The sequence below is a fragment of the Dreissena polymorpha genome, chromosome 5 (assembly GCF_020536995.1).
Source record: "Dreissena polymorpha isolate Duluth1 chromosome 5, UMN_Dpol_1.0, whole genome shotgun sequence".
NCBI classification, from domain to species: Eukaryota; Metazoa; Mollusca; class Bivalvia; order Myida; family Dreissenidae; genus Dreissena; species Dreissena polymorpha.
Window position 1 is genome coordinate 93,379,253 of NC_068359.1, and position 26,808 is coordinate 93,406,060.

The window sequence follows — 26,808 nt, forward strand, 5'->3', positions numbered from 1 at the left end:
AAAGTAATTACCCTCCAGTATAGATCTTGCAGGAGATCACCCGATACTTCATCTCTCAAGCCGAGGGTGACATCAAACGGTACATCCTCCACGATGGTTCCCGCTGTCATGGAGACCACGTGTACCTCCAGAGGCTTGGCTGCAACACTGAATTCCTCTGCAGCGAGCGAGAAATTCTCAGCCTCAACAGGCGAGATTATCTTAAAATCCAGCACATAGTCAGAGCCCATATGTGTGATGGCCAGGTCTGAGAAGTTAAACCAGCCATTTTCTGCGGTGACATTAAGTGTTCCCAGAAGTTGGGCGTTGGGATGACCGGTTCCAGGCCGTATGCTGACTTCCATGGTCCATGGACTCTGTGTGGTACCCAGCTCAGTGATAACTATGTCCTAAAAGTAAAAGATGCTTGTAAATGATATTTGTTTTTCGGTGTGCAAACACATTTTTTTATTATTTGCATTTTTTTCTGCTACCAATATATTTTGTATTCAACATTCCAATACTACTTGTCGTTTAATCTGTTTCAGCGTCAAAATAGTAGCCAGAATATTAGAGTATCATGTTTTTATGTAATTATAAATGTTCAACATCTTTTTCGCCATTAAGGCTATACAATATCAAATGACATGAAATTCAATATTAACTTAAGAATTTACAGAATAATATGCAGAAAAATGTATAATAATATGGAGTATTACACTTGTATGTTTGTTGAGAACTTGCATTCATCTCTTCGCTTGTGTTAAGTAGAAATGCACTAAAGGCTGCATCATATGGTACAATTCATACAACCAACTTGACTGAGAAAAGTTTTCAGAACGCCATACTAGCAAATAATTATATATATATATCATCATTGGGGTAAAATAAAAACAAAGAGGGACAGATTTGTTCTTGCTTACATTGATTGTAGCGACTTGAATCCTGGGCTGTCTTGACAATAGTGCCCCTTCATACGTGGCCTTTAGACTGGTCTGGAAGAACAGATGGTCTGGGGTTGGCGTGTTGTACACTATGGTCCCAATAGCTGGGTCAGTGGATGGCAGCTGGATGGATTCGCAGGATCCAGACACATTCAAGGTCTGAGACACATTCCCCAACTGACATTCATTGACCAGGGCAGTGGTGAAGGCGAGGAGATTCTCATATGTTATGCCATCTGGTGCTGTGTCATTGATGTCTGAAACCAGAAATCAGGCATTTTTTGTGATGATGAGTAAGGTGTGCTTGTTGATTGTTTAACCAATTTATTCCTAGTAGAATCTCCCATCCTTCTAAATTGGATCAATTTATTTCCAAAATTAGGGATGTCTAGTATATTTATTTCTATATTTAGAATATTTCTTACAGAAATTCCTTTAAGCAAACAGCGCAGACCCAGATGAGAGGCCGCATCATGCAGTGTCTCATCTGGGTCTATGCTGTTTGCCAAGGCCTTTTTTCTAGATGCTAGGCATAAATGGGTTAATAGTAACAATAAAATATATAGCAGGAATCAAATAGTTTCCTTCTAAAAATCAATCTTAGTTTCTATTCTACATAAGGTGCAACAGAAGAACAACTTATTTAAAAAGTTGCATTCTTAATCAAATTAAATTTTTTATCAGAAATACTATGAATTCACATTATTCAAATATACGTATATCTTGTACACCCTGACCTAAAAAAAAAAGTAAATTTGACATTTTAGTCAAAGTCTTACTTGTAACAGGCTCATTGCCGATTTCAAACTCCACTATAATTCCATCTGACGACCTCTTGCGTCGCCCATTTGCAGAGGAGGCACTGACAACATTGACAATGCGGACCTTTGTGAGAGGAATGTTCAAGAAGGCTGCAATGTTCTCTATAATATTAGCTCCGAAATAAAATTCCTCCACGGTTAGAGCGGGAATGGAGAATGAAACGATGACAGTTTGCTGGGAGACCACATCTATTCTCTGAGGGCCCTGAATGATGAAGGTAAGCTCACCCCGGTCTTTGTCAAAAAAGTTGGTTCCAGTTCCATTCACTATCATAGGTTCGTATTCGTTACCTAAAATTATAAATATTTTTACCATATTATAACATCCCAAACACTAATAACATTTAATCTTAAAGCGATAAAGCGTTTGCAATATTCAGACAATTTACCTTTTATTTAGAGAGGATTTTCAACAATAGACTTAATAAAAAAAAAATAAACACAAGAACTTATTCAGGTATTGAAATTAAAGATTCATTGAATGTGTGAATGTAATACTAAAAAATTTAGAAAAAGTATTCTTAAATGCAATATCAAGATGGACAAAGCAAAAGGTTCACAATGTGATCAATAAAAATTACATTGGTTTTCATAAAATACCAGTACCTGTAGGCATCTTTATGATGTATCGTCCATTACCATCAATGTGCGCATTTGTAGCCATCTTATACACACCGTCAACAAACAGGTCCAGTCTGTTTGGGCGTGAATACCAGACAGTGAGTTTTACACCTTCATTTGGCCCCACATTCAGAAGCCTGTATCTCATCTTCTCCGGTGTTGTACTTGTGAAGTGCATCAAAAAGTCTTCACCTGGGCAATCAGGAAAAGGGAAAGGAGAAATTGTGCATTAAATTCTACAAAGATATTCCCAGTTTCCATTCTTTAACGACAAATAATATTGTATTTGTATGTACTTTTGTTAATAACAAACGACAATTAAGGAAACAAGGGCATATTATCCCTACATTGAAAATTTTAATTCTCTCAATATACCTGTTGCAACGATGGCCATGAATGTTGACAGTCGTTTGCGACAGGTGTAACCGCTACACCAGCCGTGGTCCTGTGGTCCGTTAATGAGGTCAATGTATCCTTTACCCAGCACGGCCACAGGAGAGAGGCGCCGTGTCTCTGTGTCCGAGTCCATGCTTTCAATGATGAGCATTTCGTGGTCTATGTCGTTTTCACACTGATATGACTGCCAGCTGGGGCGGTACGTACAGTTGTTGTTTCGAAGAATACCTGGAATGGGTATGTGGAATAAAGGTATGTCTTACTCACAATGAGTGATTACAGTGCAAACATAATATAATTGCAATATGCTTATTTTGAATCTTGTAAACTTCAGTATTTCTATATTTGATAGTATTTTAACGCTTTAAGTGAAGATAACAGTTCAAGATTGGTAATAAAATGATGACTATTGTACCAGCAGATATGAACATTTTACAATGCTTGTATATATTGAACTCATTACTTGAGACATAATAATTATACTAAAGATAAAATTAATGAGTAAGTAAAAATATAAATCGAATTTGAATTTTAAACCATAAAAATAAAAACAATCAAAAACCAATCACAATGATAATGTTCAAAACACAATCAAATTCCTACCTTTGTTTGGCATCATAAGATCATATGGGATCCTAGATCCATCCAGGCGTGTCACCATTTCCTTGGGGATTCTGTAGTCACCAAGGCCCCTTCTAGGGTCTCCATTCCACTCGAACTCAGACTGGGAGATTACTGAACCGACGGACCCCAGGAATGTTCCGTCAAGATCCTTGAATAGGGCCTTTTTCAAGGCATCACAATCCATGTCCACACAGTCTGCGGAGTTAATCAAGCTGTAAAAGGATATCTATGTTAATTTTTAGGACTTTCAAAGAACCTTGACCACAGAAAAAAGGAATTTTAATTAAAATGCCATCAATTTTTATTAAAAAAAAGGTTACTGTAACTGAAGACTGTTAAATGTGTAAAAAAATACATTAAGTATGTTTAAAAAAATGTGCCAATGGAATGAATTGTTTACTGTTTACATGGAAAAAAATATAGGAGATGGGGAGGGAACGTGAAAGTGTTACAGACAGACTGACAGACTGAAAGGATTATGGACAAAAGACTTTTCCATAATCTCCCCTACTGCTTTGCAGCGGGGGATTAATAAACTAGCATTTAAATTGTTTTATATACTATTGCATACATGTATTTTACCTACCCAATATTTGGTCTGTGGATAATTATTTTGTTATCCTCTTTAATGTCCTCCATTTGTGACTCTGAAATCTCAACAGGGTGTTGGCCATCGTCATTGCTCTGACTGGTTGCTATAGCAAAATTTCCTTCGGACGTACATCCTAGGTTACCATACTTGGCAAAAGTGTTTTTCTTGGCCACTAGCAACCCACCAATGGCGTTATAACTCTTGATACCAGTAAAGGGTTTTAATGGTGCACCATTCGGGGCTGACAACATCTGAGGGAATACAAAACCAATCATTCCTCCACCTGGCGCCCTAGTTGCTCGTGCATTTTCACTCAATACAATATTGGCATCAACTGGCGGCGTCACATCGATGGAACAATTGAACGAACTTGTCTGTCCAACAAAAAGGTTTTCTTCTACATTTATCCTTTTATTTTCAAACGCATGGGATGAAGCACTTGGACCGTTGATTATAGAAAACAGTCCATTGGTATTCTCAATGAGTACATTTCCCACAGCTTTGTAACTCAGACTATTCTGGTAGTAGATACCAATATCGTGACTCTTCCAAACTGTGAAGTTACTGAGCATGACGCAATCCACCGCATCTTCAGGCAATTCATCTGCAGGAAGCACCACCACACCAAGAAGGTTGGCGAATGCCTTGTTGTTTTGATATCTACCTGATGTGTCATTGCATGACACTGGTTTCACGTGATAGGCAAGTCTCTCAGCCCCAGAGACTAGGTTCCCTTGGAGAACTAAGTCCTGAGCATCACTAGCTTCTATTCCCGCCTCCCACCTTGGATTGAACTCTTCAAATCGGTCCTGATAGCTTGCTGTGGCTATCACAAGAGTGATGAAGTTGTTTAGGATACTGGTATCATCTGAACTCGTAGCAAGACCTGACAATGAATGTTATGCATTTCAGTTGTGAATACTATTTTTAGGAATTCAGGTATATAAGTTACCCTACTAAAATCAAATAGGATACATTCAATTACCACAATGTTGTTGTAAATCATATCGAAAATATCCAAGAACCAACCAACCAACCAAAAACTATATAACTTGTCAATTGCTTTTTTGTCTTAAGGACAAACTTGGTATGACCATATTATGACTATTGTGATAAATGGTGGCTAAAGTTTGAGGATATGGAATCTTTAAAACAGTATAGACACTTTAAAATGACACAGACTAAAGGCAGTGACAAAAGTTTCAATAATTGTATGCTTTAATATTGTAGTATGGGCAATTATAAAGGACAACTGAAGCTTGTTACTAAGAGTTTTCTCTATACCAAACATGGCTTGATGTAGTATTTTTTAGTCTGAATATGTCATACCATTTCCCACTGTTCCATAGACGACATTCTCAGAAATGTCAAGACCGCCAATACCAAATGCGCCTACAGCAGTGTTGAAGCCGTTGTGAAACGAGCACTTAGTGACCTTGGAAGGCTTCACGTTGCTAACGGTTCCCACGGCAACGTAAGCCACTGAGAACCTGGGGTCGTATTCCTCAGTAAATCCTTCCTGCCCAGTGTGGTAGAACTCAACATTGGAAAGTCGAGCATATCCTAAGAAGATGATAAAATATTTCATATTTTTTCTTAAAAATACCTTTATGTGTGCTTATGGTCATAATAAGTTGCTTAAGCTTCATAACAATAACTTTTAATTACATGTATATTAAGTAAATTAATTTAATTCAATTACAACTGATCATAATATTCTGTTATGTGAACAGTTACAATTGGTAACAGACCATGACAATGTTATTCTAACTGTTATAACACCACAGTTTATTGTAGAGCTTTCAAAGTACCTGAGTAAGAACGTCCTTCGTGTACAACCAGTCCTACAAGTATTCGAGCTCCGAAGGATTCCTCGTACATATCCTCGTAGTCTTCGCCAATCACCTTGATGTTGTGTGACAGAAGGCCTACTCCCGCACCCACATCTATCTCATGACCACTGTTCAGCAGCTCATAGTGGGCTGTGATCGCAAATTGAAAATGGTTATTAGTTAAGTTTAAACTTGGGCCGTGCTCTGTGGAAAAGGTGTTTAATGCATGTGCGTAAATTGTTGTTCCAGATTAGCCTTCACAGTCCACACAGGCTAATCAGGGAGGACACTTTCCGCTTTTATGATATTTTCCGTTTAAAGAAAGTCTCTTCATAGCAAAAATCAAGTTTAGGCAGAAAGTGTCTGGGTAGACACTTTACCCACGTGCTTTATACCCCCTTTATCCAGAGCTTGGCTAACTTATTTTTATTTCAAGGTTGATCGAAGCAAAATCCTATGGCTTATCAACAAACTCTTGGGACCCTTTTAGGGTAGAACTAGTACTTGGTGTCTAAAAAGAACATAATGGGAAGGCTCCCTGATTAGTGATGGAACTTGTTCAACTGATTATAGATAGTTAGACAGGCATCATATTGTAAAGCCTCTGTGGACAGTCATTAATCGGGTTTCCAAAACTGAACACTTCAAAAAAGCTAAAATGATTAGAACCTCAAATTGTTGAGACTACATTTATCACTTCAAAAGTCAAAACATATTCATTTTAAATACATGTAGTAGGGTGATCTTTTCATTTCATAAACAATAATTACAATGAAAATTAGTTTCCTCTTTAATATGACTATACAAGCATTTCATAGGTTTGTATGAAAATCTTATGTTCCATAGCAGAAGTACATGCAATCAAATCAAAAATACTTACCAACATGTCGGTATTTTAGAGTATCATTCAATGTCAAATTCATATTGTTGTCGGCCACGCTCGTTATTTGGAATGCCTCTGTTTCCCAAGGGTTGTAACTGGTCGGTCCAATAACGATGTTGTCCCCAACAGACCACTCGACAGGCTGGGCTAGCATGATGGTGTCCTCTCCTGCCTCAGCTGTGAGTGCCAGCTGGGTCCATGTCGTACCAACCTCCTTCCCAAACAGGTCAAGGCCTCCAAATACACCTGTATAGGAGAGAACACATAATGTGCACATCTTCACACAAAAACAGGATGGAAAGTCAATAACTGAAGAAATGCTCTACTTAAACATCATGTAAATAAAAAAGGTGAATGGAATAAGAAGAAAATATATTCAAATCTTTGGAAATAGCTTTCTATTACTTAGTATGGTAAGTCATTGTATATCAAGTAAGTGACACCATAATTTGCTCTCATACCAATGGCCTTGGAGCCTAAGGCTGGCCCTGTCCCTGCATCAAAAGTAGGGCTGGAGTGGTTGCCACGCAGTGTGATGGTGGCAAGACCTTGGAAAGGTTCATCAGGCCAGCCGATAATCAGGCGCCCACCACGGATAATTATGAAATCTGCTTCAATCTGGTAAACTGCATCTGGCATGCTGTAAAACTCTAGTACACCTTCAAGGAGTAATGTTCCAAGTTTGATTATTGAAGTTATGTTGACAATCATCCACCTTTCTGAAAATACAAGCCAAAAAGCAATATAAAAACTAATCAAATACATATATGAGTAACCACTACGATTAAAGTTCCACAACATTACTGTAAGTTAACCATTATTTCTGTAAGAAACCTCAACATCTCACTGTAAATTAAATACTTGCATGATATCTGGTTTAATTTTATCATCACCCTTTATAAAGGAATAAAGAATTACAAATCCTATCAATAATCACAGGAAAAGACTACAAATATGTAGACACATATATGAATATAATGTATTCTGAAGGTTATAGACTTTTTATTCGAAACCTAAGAATATCACTAGCGATAAGATGCTCGCATGATAATCTTTTTTACACCCACCAAATGCTATTTTCACATTATCAAAGTCTTGAGGAATCCCAGCATTTCCGCCGATGTTGACCAAATAGCCATCGTCAGTGGTGTTCCAGATGGTGGTATCGTCCCAGTAGTCGAACTCTGCAGGCCGCACTGTTGCCGGGGGAACAGTGTTTGGGTCAGGAGGGGGGATGCAGTTAGCATAATAGCATTTGAAAGCAGTGAAACTGACAGATCGCTCTGCTTGGGCAAGGTCCACAGCACGCCTGCTGCGTTTTTGGGCATGTACTGAAAGGAAAATTTTATAGAGATCATGGATAGACCTGAATGGTAATATGTTGCTGTGCTAAGCAGTATAATGTCTGATATCCACCATATATTCTAGGTCTTTGTATCCACCAATATAGCAAACATAATCTGTTTTTCTTCAGATATTAAGCTTAAGAGTAAGGTAAGAGAATCGTGCCTTCATGGCTCAAGTTTTGTGCAGATTGGAGTCTCAATGCCTTGGTAAGAAACTAAATAATGTAATCAGTTGGAAAACTTTGAGATACTGCACTGGAACACCATATTCAAAAAATAAATATAATCAGACGCTATATTTAGGAATTTTTTTTAATGGGTGCAGAATGTCAAATTGTTCTAAACAGAAACACTTGTACAGTTATCTATGAATTGAAGTTGTCTTAAAGCCGTTTCTAAAAGCTTCAAATTAATTATCATTCCGAACCTACCAACAAATTTAATTTCATCATTGTCGTTATCCCATTCCCAGTCCCCATGTTTGGCTGTTGCTGGGTTCAAACCGACCGTCATGTTAATGAAGGAATTTCCGCCATCTATTGACAATCGGTCCGGAAGTTGGGCCATTGCCGTTCTTGTCACAATATAATCCTCACCCTGTATGATATAAATAGCAAAATGTTATCAGTATATGATTACATGTATTGCAATTCATATTTGGCTGTTTTATTTGTGAAACCAAGAGTTTGTCACAATAGAGAATAACACGGATTTTTCATTCAGTAAATAGCAAGAGAGCCAAGAAGGTAACCCCTGGGGCATTACCATTTTTGAAGACAGGGGCAGTGTTTGGAAAAAACTGTAAGGACCATTTGTGAATGTTATATACCAAATAGTACTCTGTGATTCCAAAGCAAGATTTTTTTTTCTTTATTTTGATATGCATATCTATATAAATCATGCTTGATTTGACCCTAATGGCACGAGTTCAACAAGAGAAACTCAATATGATGTTACATACAAAATAGTAAACTTTTGGGCCATGTGGTTAATAAGAAAACAATTTTTTAAGTTAATAGGCAATGGTTTATGTAACATTTTAAGCCACAAAGAGGGGCCACTGTTTACCAAAAAATGTTGCAGAGGACTACTGTAGGATGATACAAACAAAAGTCAAAATATGTGATCTGAGAAAGGTTATTTTGCTAATAGTTTATATAAATGATCGTGAATAAATTCATAGAATTTAAAGGTTGAAAAACAGGCATAACTTTCATCATTATTAACATTTAATTTTCCGAATGAGGTTACACTTACTTCAAGATCATCAAACCTTCCAACCCAACTGATGTTCTTTATCTGCTCACCATTCTGAAAGCTGAATTTGTAGCTGGCTTTGCTCAACAGTGCACACATCCAACCTGGCTTGTGGGTGATACGCTTCTTGGCAAACTGAACTTGAGTGATACCATACTGGTTTTCAATGGTAAAATTTTTCCCTTCTAGTGATTTGGGCAAAGGGTCTTTGAAGGCATATCTGTGCCACTTGTGTTGCGGTGGACACATGCTTGCTGGCTGCCCGATGCTGAAAGCTGCAGTATTTTCACAGTCACTTGGCACGGTGCCAGTGGTGGGAAGAATGGTCCAGTTGCCAGCCGCTTTTCCAGTTGCTGTTCCATCCTTATCGAGTATTATTCCTTCCCAATCCCAGGCGTAGATTGCTTTGTTTGGTGCGTTAACAAACTTTAGTGCCTCAGTATGATAGATGAACCCTCCGCACAGGAAGCTGCAGGTGCCCGTGATACGGGTCCATCTCATAGCAGCACAGGATGAGTCAGCAAAATTGACAAAACGGACGTTTACCAGTCTAAATCCACGTCCATATGGAAATACCACTCCACCACTTGTGCAACCTTGTTCATCATTAGGAATGACTGTTGTGGTACCCACAATTAAAGAGTCTTTCACCATAGAGCTGCTTTCACCGTATCCAGGGAGACCAGATATCAGTTTCCCTTCGTAACCAGCCAGCCTGTTTTGCACGAGGACAAAGTCTTTAAATTGGAGAGCACCAACATTAACAGCCTCTGCACCTTTGTCGTTATTCCAGGAGAAGAAACGTTCAAACACGGCTGGAGCTACTTCAGTGCCACCACATCCACCCTTCTTGGGGAAATAGTGCTCAAATACCCACAGACCAAACCATCCGAAGGAATGGGCAGAGTTATTATAGAAGATGCCAAGTTCTGTGTTTTGTGGGCAGACAGAGGTGGTGAATGACGGTCCATCGGGGTGACTGTGCATTCTATACCAGTACCCGAAGTGTGTGCCTCCTGCCGCAGCATTGTGCTGAATCGTGTTGTTAGGGTTTGTCACCCAAAACGAGGCTGGAGTTACGTCATCGTTGAGCAGACTGGAACTCTCTCGAACAAACACGGCCAGGTTATACTGGAATGTATTTCCTGTCTCGACACCATCTTCAAGAAACATTGCACCACCCATTACATCAAAAATTACGTTCTTTTCCACCATAGTATTGTGCGTTCCGTGAATGTTGACCGCTCTGTTGAAGGTCTTGTGAATTCCGAGTCCCCTGACGTAGCTCGTGGACATGTCTCCATTCATGTGGAAATGTACGGGATATCGACCAAGTCTAAATGCTTGACCGGCAAAGTACACCTCTACGTATGAGAGTCTGGCTTTGGCTTCGTGTGTATCTATGACTGGAGCATGAACAAGTATCATGGCACCAAACTGACTGGACCCAATTTCATCCCCAAACCGTCCCTGGAAACAAGTCTGAACGGCGAATTCTCCTGCAATAAAGGATAAAATCTTATTGAAATATATTTCCTATCATGACAAATAAATTTACTGAAAGATTTAACATAACAGGTTATATATTTGTCCCCGAACAAAATGAATGTAACACGCAAAAAAACTTAATTAGAAATTAAGCACTAATTCTAAACTTCTAAGACAATATTAAATTAGTAAAATATGAAAAACTGTACTAATTTTATCCAAAAACAAGAGCTGTCACCATAGGAAGACATATGCCCCCTATAAACGCTTTGATAGAAGTTATGAGCATTTTTCGAAACCTAAACACAGATTTCCAAACCTAAACGCGGACCCTAAGTTCAAGGTCAAGGTCACAGAGGTCAAATTTGTGTGTGGATGAAAAGGCCTTGTCCATATACACATGCATACCAAATAGGAAGGTTATATTTCAAGGGACATAGAGTTATGAGCATTTTTCAAAACCTAAACGAAAAGAATGACGGACAGACAGACAGACAGATGGACGGACAGACGAACAGACAGGGTGATCACTATAGGCCCTTATTTCGGGGCATAAAAAAGAATTATGGAGGTTTTTTAGTATATGCACTTTGTTTATTATAGTTCAGAAATGTTAACTACAGTAAACCATGGTTGACACATTTAAGAGACGTACCGGTATCAAACCATGGCTGACACATTTAAGAGACGTACCGGTATCAAACCATTGCTGACACATTTAAGAGACGTACCAGTATCAAACCATGGTTGACACATTTAAGAGACGTACCGGTATCAAACCAATCAAACCATGGTTGACACATTTAAGAGACGTACCGGTATTAAACCTTTTTTGACACATTTAAGAGACGTACCGGTATCAAAGCCAGCTGGACAAGCCTTGATCTCCTCCTGCCACTGCGGATCTTCGTTTCCCCTGACAACCACATTGTGTGTAAGCAGGCCGACTTCTGCACGGAACTCAACCAGAGTCCCATCAAACATCTCCTGCGTACTGACATGCTCATATTCTAAAGCCTCTGTCAACGTCAATGTTTGTTTATCACCTGATACTGAGTGGATCGTTCTTTTCTCGTTTTCTCGCTGAGTATGCCTGTGACCCGTGGATGCGATAACGATTTCATCCCCGACATTCCATTCAACTGGGTGCATAAGGGTGATAGAGTTTGCACCAGCATTGGCAGTCGATGCAAGTCTGGTCCAGGTTAGTGGTACTTCAATACCTGTAACACATCAGTACATTGATGATATGTTCACCTCAATACCTGTAACACATCAGTATATTGATGGTATGTTCACCACAATACCTGTAACACATCAGTACATTGATGATATGTTCACCTCAATACCTGTAACACATCAGTACATTGATGGTATGTTCACCTCAATACCTGTAACACATCAGTACATTGATGGTATGTTCACCTCAATACCTGTAATACATCGGTACATTGATGATATGTTCACCTCAATACCTGTAAACACATCAGTGCATGCAATGGTATGTTCACCTCAATACCTGTAACACATCAGTACATTGATGGTATGTTCACCTCAATATCTGTAACACATCAGTACATTGATGATATGTTCACCTCAATACCTGTAACACATCAGTACATTGATGGTATGTTCACCTTAATACCTGTAACACATCAGTACATTGATGATATGCTCACCTCAATACCTGTAACACATCAGTACATTGATGGTATGTTCACCTCAATACCTGTAACACATCAGTACATTGATGGATTGTTCACCTCAATACCTGTAACACATCGGTACATTGATGGTATGTTCACCTCAATACCTGTAACACATCAGTACATTGATGGATTGTTCACCTCAATACCTGTAACACATCAGTACATTGATGGTATGTTCACCTCAATACCTGTAACACATCAGTACATTGATGGATTGTTCACCTCAATACCTGTAACACATCAGTACATTGATGGTATGTTCACCACAATACCTGTAACACATCAGTACATTGATGATATGTTCACCACAATACCTGTAACACATCAGTGCATGCAATGGTATGTTCACCTCAATACCTGTAACACATCAGTACATTGATGATATGTTCACCTCAATACCTGTAACACATCAGTACATTGATGATATGTTCACCTCAATACCTGTAACACATCAGTACATTGATGGTATGTTCACCTCAATACCTGTAACACATCAGTACATTGATGGTATGTTCAGTGATTCATACCTATATCTGCTGGTATAAAATGACAAATGCCTTAACAGTAAACTAAAAAAATGTTGGTGACTCCAATAATACCTTATTCAACAAGGTATGGGACAAGCAATACGATTCACTAAGCTGTAGTGATTTAAATTTACTAATTGCTTTCACCATGAAAACCAACGGCAAATTATTAATTCATGTGAATACTTGAATGCATATTGAGTTCTCAAAGCAAATAGTTATATGCTGGTATTCATTTTGATACATGTGTTATAAATTAAAATGAATATGTTTAGTTTTGGCATCATTCAATCTGTTTTTTTTTTTCAGAAATACAAAGTAAACAACCTTAACATTAATGTTATCGGCATTTCCAGTAAACAAACGGCAGAAATTACCATGGAGGTCAAGTGTCCCGTTTCTAACAGCGAGTACTTTTGTTCCATATATTGGCAGTTCCTTGTTTCGGCTATGTCCATGAAGCGTGATGATTGCCTTGTGCTGGAACGGTTCCTCTTCAGTTCCCACTTGGAGTAGACCACCATCTGTGATCATGATGACCTGTGACTGCAACTCCATTTTCTTGTTGTCAAAGATCAGCTTACCACCTAGGAATTGTGAGTGGGGGGTATAAGCAAATAAAGTGGTTTTGTAGTATTATTGCATTATTAGTTACAACTGGCTTCTTTGATCAAAGGCGAGTAAATTAATTTTGGCAAGAGTATATCTCAATACCAATATAAATTTTGGACAATGTATTGCATAGTGTAAGGTCAGTAAAAAGCTATGTTAAAAAAATTCACATTATCATAATATTTTTTTTTAAGATTCACACAAATTAAAAAAAAAATTAAAGCCATTTATGCAAACATATTAAACTTAAAATTGATCCTTAACCCTTTGCATGCTGGGAAATTTGTCGTCTGCTAAAATGTTGTCTGCTGAATTTCTAAAATTAGCATTTTTTTCGATTTTTTTTCAAAAAATGCTATAAGAATAGCAAACAGTTTGGATCCTGATGAGACGCCATGTTCTGTGGCGTCTCATCTGGATCCAAACTGTTTGCAAAGGCCTTCAAAATTCGGTTCCAGCACTGAAAGAGTTTAAATAGGACAAGGCCACACCCAAGAATACCTACCTCGAATCAGTAGAAAAGCAAGCACAGGTGTGTCAGTATCCAGTAGAAGGGTCTGTCCGGCAGGGATCACAACAAACTCTCCAGTCTGGGGAAGGGGCCCACCACCCCAGGAGAATGGGGATGACCACACGTCGATATAAGTGAAGTCTGCATCACCCGCTGACGACTGGAAACGAAAGCATGCATGTAAATGCTGTTTGATAGGACTTGAGCATAAGAGCCTTGTTCCGAGAAAACTGGGCTTAATGCAGTCCGCACAGGCTAATCAGGGACGACACTTCCCGCTTTTATGGTATTTTTAGTTTCAAGGAAGTCCCTCCTTACCGAAAATCAAGTTTAGGCGGAAAGTGTCGTCCCTGATTAGCCTGTGCGGACTGCTAACAGACACTTTACGCACATGCATTAAGCCCAGTTTTCTCAGAACAAGGCTCATATTATCAAATATTTTCTACCAAAATTACCTTCAATCCTTATCAATCAGCACTCTACACAAATATTTACTATAATTGATTATTAATTTTAAATGCATTTTCTTAATTGACTTTTTTGAAACTTCCAATTTATTGTTCATACTTAATATGTGTATCCCCCAATTTTTGGACCTAGGGTGAATTTATATTAATGTTCTTTTTTCTTCATAAACAAATAATAAACAAATGCTGGCAATCATGCAGATGAAAAAAGAATTATTATGCCATAAATGGGCATGTGTGTCCCAAGTTTATAAGGCTAAGTTGCTGAAAACACAATTGTATTAAGAAGCTAGAAATCATCTTACAAAGAATCAGTGCTTACCTCTTCAGCTATCCCATTTCCAGATATTTGAACTTCAACCTTGGAATCTACCGACCCAGAATGGGCCCCAGTCTGGCACTGGATCTGTGTATCAGAGACGCTTGTTGGTGTGCAAGCAGCTCCATCAATTGACACACTTGTGGCGGGAACTGAAGACCTTTAGTGAATAAAACAAATCTAACCAAGGGGTAAAGCAATGGTTACTTAAAAGCTTTCTTTATTTCTTTTTTCAAACAAACTTTAATTGAATTTGTGGAAAAAATCAAGATGTGCCACTTATTAAAATTTAACAAAAGGCAAGTTGATCAATAAATCTCTTATAATCAAGTCTTGACAACTATACTTAAGTGTATTTCTACATACGTCAGCAAAAGCTGAAAACAAAGGCTGACAGCCCACATCCACCTACCCGAACCCTGATCCAGAAATGGTGATATTGACACCTCCCCCTGTGCCGCCACGTCTAGGAGTCACACCGGATATGGTGGGTGTTAAACTGGCATCATAGGTGTATGAGCTTGGTAGAGTTTTGGAGAGTCCATTGAATGTTATACTTATGCCACATGTCTGAGCTGAAACAATAACACATTTTTGGCTTTTGGTGATTGCACTTAAACATGAGTGAAGTTTAAGTTAGTTTAATTTTAATTGCAAGTGAAATCTATGGGCGTTGGTCAGTGGCTTCACATAAAAACTTTAACTCTTTTGGTGCTGGAACCGAATTTTGATGGCCTTTGCAAACAGTTTGGATCCAGATGAGACGCCAAAGAACGTGGCGTCTCATCAGGATCCAAACTGTTTGCTATTCTTATAGTATTCTTTGAAAAAAAATCGAAGAACATGCTAATTTTAGAAATTCAGCAGACAACATTTTAGCAGACGACAAATTTCCCAGCATGCAAAGGGTTAAATTCAGGTGTGAAGATTCAATGAAATATATGTCAAAATAACATAGAAACAAGAGTTATTGCAGGCTAACCTTAACCACAGCATAATCCTTATTTACATATGAGTAGTGAAATTAAAATTATTCTATGAATAAGTACATACCAGTGTTAGGTGGAGTTCTACATGTAAACTGTGTAGTGGTTGATGTGATCCGTGGACAGGTTACACCACACACTGTGACACTGGCACTCTCAGAGAAACCAGTACCAGTAAGAACTAGACTTTGCCCACCAGCTGTTCCACCTGAAATATTACAACAAACCATTGATTTTCTCTAATTAATAATAGAAAACTTCCTACAACATAACTAAAATTAGAATGATTATTTTTAAATTTACATTAATTGAGCACCGAATTTTTTTTCTTCATCACTGTAAAAATTACAGAGGTAGTTTACACCTCATGGGTGCAAAACAACTGACCCTTCATTTGCTGGCTTAATATTTTTTAGTTAAACGTAACACAAAGCTTAGAATGAAAATATAATTGTGGTCAAAAATACAGTTTGGAATAATGCAGAGACTGAATGATAATAATAATCACTACAACATAAGAATACTGCATTAACTAATAACTTCTCACCTGTGGTTGGCAATGCAGAGGTCAATGTAAGCTGGAACTGAAAGGTAATGTTCGAGTTAGACGACCCGAGGCCCTCAACAAACACGCTGACAGGCACTGATCCCGTCTCGTGAGTTCCCACAGTACATGTAATCTGTGAGGCTGATTTTGAGATTATCGTGCATTCTGTAGGGCCCAGCATCACATCAACACTGGAACCGTCCAAGTTGGAGCCTGATATGACCAAACTATCGCCAGGCAGTCCCATCACAGGGCTGATAGAGGCTATTGTTGGTGTGGAACTTGTAGAATATGCAAAACTTGCAGTTGGGAAACTTTGTCCGTTTGATGTTACTGCTACATTTACTGTTGCTGCAGTATGCGCTGGTGTTGTGCAAACAACCTCCGCCAATGATATTGTAACAATTTCACATGCAACGCCATCCAACAGAACCTCAGTTGACCCATGAACAAAGCCACTTCCAGAAATTGATATTCTTGTGTTGCCATGGATACTACCAACTGAAGGTATTACCGTAGAAACGACTGGAGTGCCTGTGACTGTAAGACTACCTTGAGCTTCACCATGCTGCATGACTCTGACAACCACATCGTTTTCACCAGCAGGAATGTGATCGATGGACACTATTATGTTTGCATCTTCGACACTTTCAACATTAACTATTTCTCCACCAATTGTCACCTCAATGGCAGACACATTGGTGCCAAACTTTGTGCCAGATATTGTGAAGGTTGTTGTGGCAGACATTGCATTTGGAGTGATAGCCTCAGCAGTGGGAGTCCAAATTGTTGCATACGAATAACGACAAATTGCGTCCGCTGTTTGGCATTCAGCCAGCAAAGGCTGTCCGGCGTTGATTTCAACTTTTATGTCCTTCTGAGCCTGAGTGACAGAAGCTGGAGTCTTGCAAATTATTTCTGAGTATGAGTATTCAACAATTTGACACTGATATCCATCGATTGTTACGTACAGGTTTTCCAAGAACCCCGCCCCCGTGATAGTGAGAAGAGCCCCACCAGCCATCGATCCAGATGTAGGTGACACACTCTCGATATTTGGAAGCAGAGCAAATCCTCTGTTTACATCTGACGTGAGTGCAATGAGAGCCTTCCCTCTGTTCTTAACTCTAAGGCTCAGCTGATGGTATACTGCAAGCTCAGGTGCAGCATCCTTGGACATTTGACAAACAATATCTGACTCATTTGATGAAATGACAACACAATCATATCCTCCAAATTTGACCTCATTTTGACAGTTGATGGTAGAAAAGCCCTCACCAGTTATCGTGATCGCAGTCTGAACTGTACCATTGTTAACATCAACTGACTGCACAACAGGGGTGCTACAAGGTAAGAACGCAAAATCAAACTTTTCTGCATCGCGACTTGGAACGCTGTCAGTGCATGCTGTTTTAGCAGAGGTGATGGATTGACAATCTGAAGAATCTGTTGGGTTCGAGGCTCCATTCTTATCGTGAAGTGCTGATACACCGTTAAGTGTCATGTTGACCTGAACAAGACGTGGCACAGCTGGTACCACTTCTATTGTTCCCACATAATTTTTGATGCCCCACTCGTCCACAAAGCCGCTCCACACGTAGTAGGTTCCAGCCAAGGTGAACTGGTACTGGAAGTTACCTGTAATACAGGACAAACATTAAATAATGGTAATGGATCAATTAAAAAATGGTAATTAAAACAGTTCTTAAACCATATTTTCAGTTGTACATTTGTTTACAGACATATTACACTGATATAAAAAATAAACAAGTCTTTGATTCCCATGTTTATTTCCCATCATTAGACCATACTGTAAAAGTAATATTGTTTTGTTTGTTGGAAGCTCATTTTTGTGGATTCTAATGGGTTCTCTCAAAAATGTATTTGAATGTTAAACAAAAGTTAATTTACTAAATCTTATGTCAGACATTGTTAAAAAAAATCAATTAATAAAGGATTCAACAAATATGCCTATTTTTACAAAACTAAAAAAGTTATTGTTGAGCAAATCATATGAATACACAAGAAATGAAAGAAACATAGTCTATTAAACATTTAGCATATATTGAAAGATACATGGACACACTGTCTAGGGACAGTACATTTAAGAAATTCAGTGTCAAATAACTTTAGACAACTTGATCCACAAGCTGGAACTATAACACACCATTTTTGGTTGGTGTTCCGCTTGAAAACCCGCCTGGTTTTGCCACAATGGAGCTTGGGGTGTCCACCTGGATTATAGCGTGTGCAACATTACTCACAAAGGCAGGCGTCTCCCAAGACCAATGGACAAAGTCTCCAACTTGAATGGTGATGAACGGTTCGTCAAACGCATAGAAGACACCAAACGCTGCAACAGGAAATTTGGTCATTGATTTTTATTTATTTTCTTATTTAAAGTTATTTGTCATCGTAGTGAGAGCATATTTTTATATGCAAGTTCAGTTCAATAGCAGCTTTTTTGAAACGTAAGTTCAAAAGATATCAAAACCCAAAACCCTGTTATTTTGTCATAACCTCACCTGGACTTGTTCCTTTATTGGTGATACGATGAATGCTCCCGCCTTGTTCAATATCACACAAGACCTGAGTGTTGGTTACTGATGTCACATCACACTGCAAGTCCCCAACATTGACCTCAATGAGGGAGTCGTTGGTACCGAACCCAGAGCCTGTGATGGTCAGAGTAGTTCCCCCTTGAATGGAGCCTTGCAGCGGGAACACATTGGTGATCCTCAGGTCCACTGTCACTTGGGGAATGTTGTTTGAACTAAATAGATTTTTTTAGCATATGAAATTGTGTACTTATGCTTTAATCTGTAACCATGCATTTATGTTCTCAAACTGGAATTGGTACCCATGCAACTGTTTACTTAAGCTGTAATCGGTAGCCATGCAAGCGTTTAATTCAGCTTTAATTGGTTACAATGTTATTGATACTTGAAAAACATGCTTTAATACCACAGGTAAATTAGAAAATATAATTACAGTTACATCAAATTGAATATCATGAGTCTGCTCATTTTGGTTATGTTTTATTCGCTCATTTTCAATTGACTTTCATAAGTGAACTTATTCAAATGGTTTGAAAGTACACACACACACACTCAAACGAGGAAACAGAAATGGAAATAAAACATACAAGATATATTCCAGAGATTCTATTAAAGCATACCTATTTACTGCCAGGCCAGTGTCTATCATTATCAGCAGGGGGAGGTCACCAGCTACTGTTACCTCCACATCTATGGCGATATCCGTGTCACTCCATGAGATAACTGTGGCCTCTTGGTCTGCCAGGTAGACGGTGCCCTGACTGGGCCCAAACTTACTACCAGAAATCATTAGCGTTCCTCCTGGTAATAAAATCAGTTCACTCAATCACTCTTGAAGTATCAAAAAAAAAATTACTGCCAGTATAGTTAATTGACTAGGTTTTTAACATACAGTGAACCCCCTTTATACTGATCAACAAATGGACCAGACTAAATTTTAAAAGGGAGTTAAAGTTTTCTGAGGTTTTGAGTCATAATTTTTTTTATAATATCTCATTCAGATTTATTCAGACATGCTATTTTTTCACAGTTCTTACTTAGCTAATACTCAATGCCAAACATAGTTATTATTGACAGTAGTAAAACATAATGCAAGCTTGTTCATGGATGCTCAGTATCACATACACCTGGGCCTTGTTTTATATCGGAGTGCTGACCAGTTATAGGTAATGTAAGAAATATGCTTCCACTAATTAACCCTTCACCACGTAGATACGTATTTCCATGTAGTCCCTTGTAAAGTTAAATTTAATTAAAAACCTTCTTTACTAGGTTCAATTTTTTAAGGCTTCATCTCCAAACCTTAGATACTGATGAGGAGCAAACAGCATAAAACCTGAATAGTCTGCGAGTCACTTGCAGGCTGTTCTGGTTTTATGCTGTTGGCACATTGCCATTTTTACTTCTGACTGGGAAAGGGTTCATAACCCTATTGGTAAAACTAAACAAACATTGCACATACGTTGTCCAGAGAGGGTTGAAGGAGTAATGGAGAGAACTTCTGGGGTCAAGGTCAGGTTGTAGGTGAAGCCAGAGTGGGTCAATGTGGTACCCTGTGTGACCTCAACATCAAATGTTCCAGCTGTTACCTGTGAACAAATAGCAATTTCTTATAGATTTGACCTTAAAAAATAACTGCTGTTTGCTGTTAAATAGCATGTAATGCAATATTAACACAAGAGTTCCGCGGTCGGAGATGACCGCATTGAAGCCGGATTTTTGATTTAAATGACAGGAAAGTACCTTTCGTGTTTTTGTCAATGCAATACTTAAATTACTGAAATATTGTTCAAAGGTCAAAATGAAATGTAAGTACTTTTCAAGCCAGTGGTCATCTAAGTGTGCTTGCAAACCTTTACGTCAAGTTTGAGATTCTAGGTCCAAGCATACCAAAGTTACAACAATTTTAACATTTTAACATTTAAGTTCACAGTGACCTTGACCTTCAAATGAATGACATTGAAATGAATGACCTTGAAATGACCAGTGGTCATCTAAGTGTGCTTGCAAACCTTTACGTCAAGTTTGAGATTCTAGGTCCAAGCATACCAAAGTTATAACAATTTTAACATTTTAACATTGAAGGTCACAGTGACCTTGACCTTCAAATGAATGACATTGAAATGAGCAGTGGTGATCTTCTAGTACTGGCCAACCTTTATGTCAAGTTTGAAGACTCTAGGTACAAGCATACCAAAGTTATAACATGGAATAAGAACTTTAACATTTTTACCTACCAAAGTTATAAGAACTTTAACATTTTTACATTCAAGGTCACAGTGACCTTGACCTTAGAATGAATGACCTTGAAATGACCAGTGGTCATCTAAGTGTGCTTGCAAACCTTCATGTCAAGTTTGAAGACTCTATGTCCAAGCATACCAAAGTTATAACAATTTTAACATTTTAACATTTAAGGTCACAGTGACCTTGACCTTCAAATGAATGACATTGAAATGACCAGTGGTCATCTTCTAGTACTGGCCAATCTTTATTTCAAGTTTGAAGACTCTAGGTACAAGCATACCAAAGTTATAACATGAAATAAGAACTTTAACATTTTTACATTCAAGGTCACAGTGACCTTGACCTTCGAATGAATGACCTTGAAATGTCCAGTGGTTACTTACTAGTTCTTGCCAACCTTCATGTCAAGTTTCAAGACTCTAGGTCCAAGCATACCAAAGTTATAACAACTTTACATTTTTACATTCAAGGTCACAGTGACCTTGACCTTCAAATGAATGACCTTGAAATGTCCAGTGGTTACTTACTAGTTCTGGCCAACCTTCATGTCAAGTTTCAAGACTCTAGGTCCAAGCATACCAAAGTTATAACAACTTTAACATTTTTATATTGAAGGTCACAGTGACCTTCACCTTCAAATGAATGACCTTGAAATGACCAGTGGTCATCTGTTAATCCTGGCCAACCTTCATGTCAAGTTTGAAGACTCTAGGTCCAAGCATACCAAAGTTATACCATGAAATAAGAACTTTAACATTTTTACATTCAAGGTCACAGTGACCTTGACCTTCAAATGAATGACCTTGAAATGACCAGTGGTTACTAACTAGTTATGGCCAACCTTCATGTCAAGTTTCAAGACTCTAGGTCCAAGCATACCAAAGTTATAACAACTTTAACATTTTTTATATTGAAGGTCACAGTGACCTTGACCTTCAAATGAATGACCTTGAAATGACCAGTGGTCATCTGTTAATCCTGGCCAACCTTCATGTCAAGTTTGAAGACTCTAGGTCCAAGCATACCAAAGTTATACCATGAAATAAGAACTTTAACATTTTCGAGCACGCCGCCACCCCGCCCGCCCGCCCGCCCCCCCCGCCCGCCCCCCCGCCCGCCCGACAACATCAATCTATAAGCCGAGATTTTTTCGAAAAAAATACGGCTAAAAAGAATAGAATTTAGACTAAAGGTGAAATATCCAAATAGAAGTTGTCAAAATTAGATGATACCAAGATGATTGTAGACCTACACATACTTACAGAGTTGGGAAGAATGCATAGAATTTCATCAGGGACTACAGACTGTACTTCACATGTTGCTCCATTTACAGTCACATCTGAGTTGTTTGTGAAACCATAGCCTGCTATGGTAAGGATTATTCCTCCTAGAACAAATAAATAGTTGATATATCAGCTTTGCTCAGATACATATTCATGTATTTTAAACAGTACCTAAAAATTAAAATGATAGATTTTGGAATTGCAAATTTATGTTCTTTATTCAATTTTTTAATTATTATAAAAAAGATACACCTGCAAAAGTTGTCATCTTAGTAAAGTATAAGCTCCTGTAAGCAAAACAATATGAACCTATCCTACCTCCAAGACCACCAATGGTAGGAGATATTCCAGTGATATTTGCAGTGTAGGTGAACTCCACAAGCCCCCTTGCTATGCCTTTGCCCTCCACATTGACAATGATTGGATGGGCCCCTACAGGACCATTACCCACATTGCATGTGATACTGGTCGCTGTTGCCATGGTTACTGTGCATTCTATGCCCACAATGGTGACCTTGTTCTTTCCAGCAGTAGGTATGAACCCTGTGCCGGTGACTGTTAGTGCAGTGCTCAGAGCTGAGGTGCCTGTAAACAAGGAATTTAGTTTCTTTAACCAAAGCATGTAGAGTACTGTTGAGTATTTACTTCAAATATGATGGTGAAATATATTTTAGCCACTTGTACAGCATCATGGATCTTGAATACTCTGGGATATCAATAATTAGCTTAAGTCTCATTTGATTTGAGGTATATCCTAACACGAAGGTGATGATGACCACAGTGATTAGACTGTTAAAAAATGCAACAACAACAACAATACAAAACAAACAAACCTGAAGAGGGAGATGCCCCAGTCACAGTGGGGGTGGAGGAGGTATCCCAGTTGAAGGAGCAGTCCCCACCACACTTGGTTGGCATGTCGTTGATATAGAGACGGACCTGGGGGTCAGAGTGCACGGTAGAAACTAGGTCACCCATCAGGGGGTCATAATTCAGCCCACCATTGGTGTTGGTTGTCATGGTACCAGCAGCATCTACGCCATTCAGATTGCCATAGGTTACCTGTGTGACACAACATCACACTATTAAAAAAAGCTGTGTTATGGGTCGCATTACAATTAAAATTTATGTCGATTGAAAGATCAGAATGTATCCTGTTGTAATAAATTACAATATATGTTCCTTTTAATTAAGACAAAAGAATAACAATAAATATTGAGTTAAATATCATAAAACATACAGTCATTTCTGGTTGGTCGCCAGCGAGAGACAGGAATGTCACAATGAGGTCAAACTTGGCACAGGTTCCCTGCTTATTCACATTCAGGGAGCCAATACCATTGACTGACTCCAGCTCACGCTGGAATTCATACTCCCCAAGGGATACGTTGAGACCTAGAAATAGACATAAAAAACACATCAAATAAAACTCACAAATATGCAGAATGCATATTATTCCTTACAAAGATTTCAGTCACAGAAAATCATTTTTCATTGCTTCATGCCCGAAACTTATTAGGTAAAGTTCCATGTATAGATATATGGTCATCCAATAGGAAGGCTTTGGCCATGGACGTTTGCAAACATTTGAAATCATGATACAATATGTTAAAGTAGCCTGCTGACTAATATTAACAAATATTGAAATGTTATAAGAAGTGTATGAGAAAACGCCTTTGATCCATTCATGTTTATAAAAACAACATCCTCGAACAAAAAATACCATAAAAGAGGACACCATCATCCTTTATTTGCTTGGTGCAAAAGCGTAAAGACCATTTTTTTTACATCACGAATAATATATCAATCACAACGTACCAGTTCGGCTATTCCCCTTAAAGGTGACAGCGATCTCCCCAGTGACAGGTGGAGACGCCTGTGACGACCTTGTGACCTTGAACACCCCAGGTCCACCGCTGTTGCTAAGCTGCATGGTTGCCATGGAGCTTCCTTTGCTCATGTTACCAGCCGTAACCTATTTGGAAAAATTAAAACTCTTGCTGAACTGATTTTATACTTGTTTAATGAACAAAGTATTATTTCATTTAAGGCATTTATCACAATAATTTCAATTCTTTATTACAAATTATTGCTAGCAAGAAGCTTGTGAAATGATGCCAAGTCTGGACTTAAAACTGGAGATGATTAATAGATTCCAAACAGTGATAAATGGACATGGAAATATTAAAATTAAAGATCAGATTTCTAAGATACTAACAAGAAAAGACCCTACATAATATTATTTAACTGTTGTAAGAAATCCAATACATTACTTTATCACAAGTTACTGTTTAATAACCACACGCACCTGTGCATTAGCCAGCTCAATCAGTGGAAAGTCAAAGCCACATTTATAAGGCTTCATTGTCACCTCGAACTTGGAAGGTGTTACCTCGGTAACAGTGACCTCTCCAATAACTGCCCCGTTGGGCATAGCAGGAGGTAAACGTTGGAAATGTGCGTCTGAAAATAGATTTTAGAGATTTTGCAATTGGTCGAATGATTCTGCAGCTTCAGCTTGATTGAAGCATTGAAAGTAAATACTTAACATGGGAATGTGTATATTTGGTTGAATAGTGTCATGCTTATCTACACTTCATGGTGATGAAAAATGTATTACTTGTAATACTGACTGAATATTAACTAGTTTAATTTTGTTTGTGGTTGTATAATAAAACTCATGACGATATCAAATACATCATTACATAATATATGGACATAAGTAATAATTAATTAAGAATCCGATTCTTAAGGCTAATCTTATTGGGCAACTTTCATACCCTCATCTGACGTTATTTCCTCGCGTCCGATGTACACAGCATCAACATAGGCAGGTTTATGGGGGCTCTGACTGTACACAAACACCTCCCGGACTGCGTGCTCGATATCAGCAGGGTACTGGTCGTGAACCAGCGCATAAATGTCCTTGCAAGTGTAATACCAAGTGGTAGATCTGAAATGTTCAAAAGCAATGCATTGTTACTAATACTGTCACAATATTGGTTATCAGTTCATAAAACACTTTGGAAACAGTCAACAGTTGAAATAGGATATTTTTTCAGAGCTTATATTGGTAATGCAGTTTTTGAAGGAGAGGTGGTGTAGGATTTCATTTGGGAATGGTGCTCAAACTTACTCCTGATCAGAATCTGTTTTGAAGGTATGTTCATAGTATTTTGTGTAGTTGGCCATTTGCCCATCAGAGGCCTTTCTGAGTGATATCACCACCCCCACATACTGCTGTAGAAACCCCTTGTAGGCAAGGCACAGCTTCAAACAAAACACAAATCACATTGATATTAATTATCAACAATACCGCTTTAGAAAATATTGACTTTTCACATTAAATCAAAACTCTGTTTACAGGATGTAAGAAAATTTCTTCAATTTCAGTACCATACACTAAGTAAAAAGAACAAGTAGCGAATTTAAAATTAATTTATTACTTGTGTGTATGATAAATAAGTATACACTTCTTGTTATTATTAATTATAAGACTTGTCTAGGAACAAGAAAATCTTAATACTGATTCTTATTCTGTATAATAAAAAAAACAAGAGATTGCCAAGCAATATTGTCCCCTACCGTTGAAACTCCACCCTGTCAATATATATATATTTTGTTATTTGTTGCCATAGCAACCACAATTTTTGACGTAGGAACAAAATGAATTGACGTGCATAATCTCCATAATGCCATTTTTACATGTTTCAAGTTTAATGCAAAAATATGAAGAACTTTTAAAGTTATCGCAGGATCCAGAAAAGTGTGACGGACAGACTGACAGACTGACACACGGAGCGCAAACCATAAGTCCCCTCTGGTTTCACCGGTAGGGGACAATAAAAAAATAACATCACATACATAGAAAAACATTCAAAAACAATACTCACTTTACCAAACTGTGACAGCATTATGCCAGGCTTATCAGCTGCCACCTTGAAGATCCTGTATGGGTTTTTCAGTGAGTATCGACCACAGAATGGTTCACTCTCCCTGGTGACTTGTCCACTGTACTGTCCTGAACCAGTCTCAAAACTCTCATAGAACGCTGCCTTTCCCGGACCCTCAAAAGCCTTGGGGCACTTGCCTTCAAACATCCTTGTGACAACTCCATTTATCTACAATATCAACTATCAATATTTGCATTTTACTAGAACTGGTGTCTTAAATGACAAAAAAACATCCCCTCCAATCGCTGCAAGCACTATTAAGTAGCAAGTTGAAAGATTGCTAAATTCGATCCATATTGTGTGGCC

The 26,808-nt window shown here is 38.3% G+C and overlaps 1 protein-coding gene across 1 annotated transcript in view; it reads right to left on the bottom strand.

Annotated features, from left to right (window-relative positions):
• The window catches only part of LOC127882055 (fibrocystin-L-like), a 38,543-nt gene that overhangs the window by 3,980 nt on the left and 7,755 nt on the right, over positions 1–26,808 (bottom strand). The window contains exons 15-48 of the mRNA XM_052430456.1: positions 26,443–26,670; positions 25,686–25,819; positions 25,330–25,502; positions 24,858–25,012; positions 24,368–24,524; positions 23,790–23,944; positions 23,383–23,611; positions 22,868–23,134; positions 22,529–22,653; positions 20,482–20,608; positions 19,640–19,820; positions 18,987–19,234; positions 18,629–18,814; positions 16,462–18,099; positions 15,982–16,122; positions 15,341–15,503; positions 14,932–15,088; positions 14,137–14,302; positions 13,397–13,606; positions 11,638–12,006; positions 9,296–10,794; positions 8,470–8,635; positions 7,760–8,023; positions 7,154–7,411; positions 6,690–6,938; positions 5,789–5,959; positions 5,307–5,540; positions 3,972–4,863; positions 3,365–3,597; positions 2,741–2,989; positions 2,351–2,557; positions 1,703–2,035; positions 903–1,180; positions 12–389 (exon numbers count right to left, since the gene is read on the bottom strand). Coding sequence (XP_052286416.1) covers positions 12–389; positions 903–1,180; positions 1,703–2,035; positions 2,351–2,557; positions 2,741–2,989; positions 3,365–3,597; positions 3,972–4,863; positions 5,307–5,540; positions 5,789–5,959; positions 6,690–6,938; positions 7,154–7,411; positions 7,760–8,023; positions 8,470–8,635; positions 9,296–10,794; positions 11,638–12,006; positions 13,397–13,606; positions 14,137–14,302; positions 14,932–15,088; positions 15,341–15,503; positions 15,982–16,122; positions 16,462–18,099; positions 18,629–18,814; positions 18,987–19,234; positions 19,640–19,820; positions 20,482–20,608; positions 22,529–22,653; positions 22,868–23,134; positions 23,383–23,611; positions 23,790–23,944; positions 24,368–24,524; positions 24,858–25,012; positions 25,330–25,502; positions 25,686–25,819; positions 26,443–26,670 — 10,620 coding nt within the window. The remainder of the gene's footprint in view (positions 1–11; positions 390–902; positions 1,181–1,702; positions 2,036–2,350; positions 2,558–2,740; positions 2,990–3,364; positions 3,598–3,971; positions 4,864–5,306; positions 5,541–5,788; positions 5,960–6,689; positions 6,939–7,153; positions 7,412–7,759; positions 8,024–8,469; positions 8,636–9,295; positions 10,795–11,637; positions 12,007–13,396; positions 13,607–14,136; positions 14,303–14,931; positions 15,089–15,340; positions 15,504–15,981; positions 16,123–16,461; positions 18,100–18,628; positions 18,815–18,986; positions 19,235–19,639; positions 19,821–20,481; positions 20,609–22,528; positions 22,654–22,867; positions 23,135–23,382; positions 23,612–23,789; positions 23,945–24,367; positions 24,525–24,857; positions 25,013–25,329; positions 25,503–25,685; positions 25,820–26,442; positions 26,671–26,808) is intronic.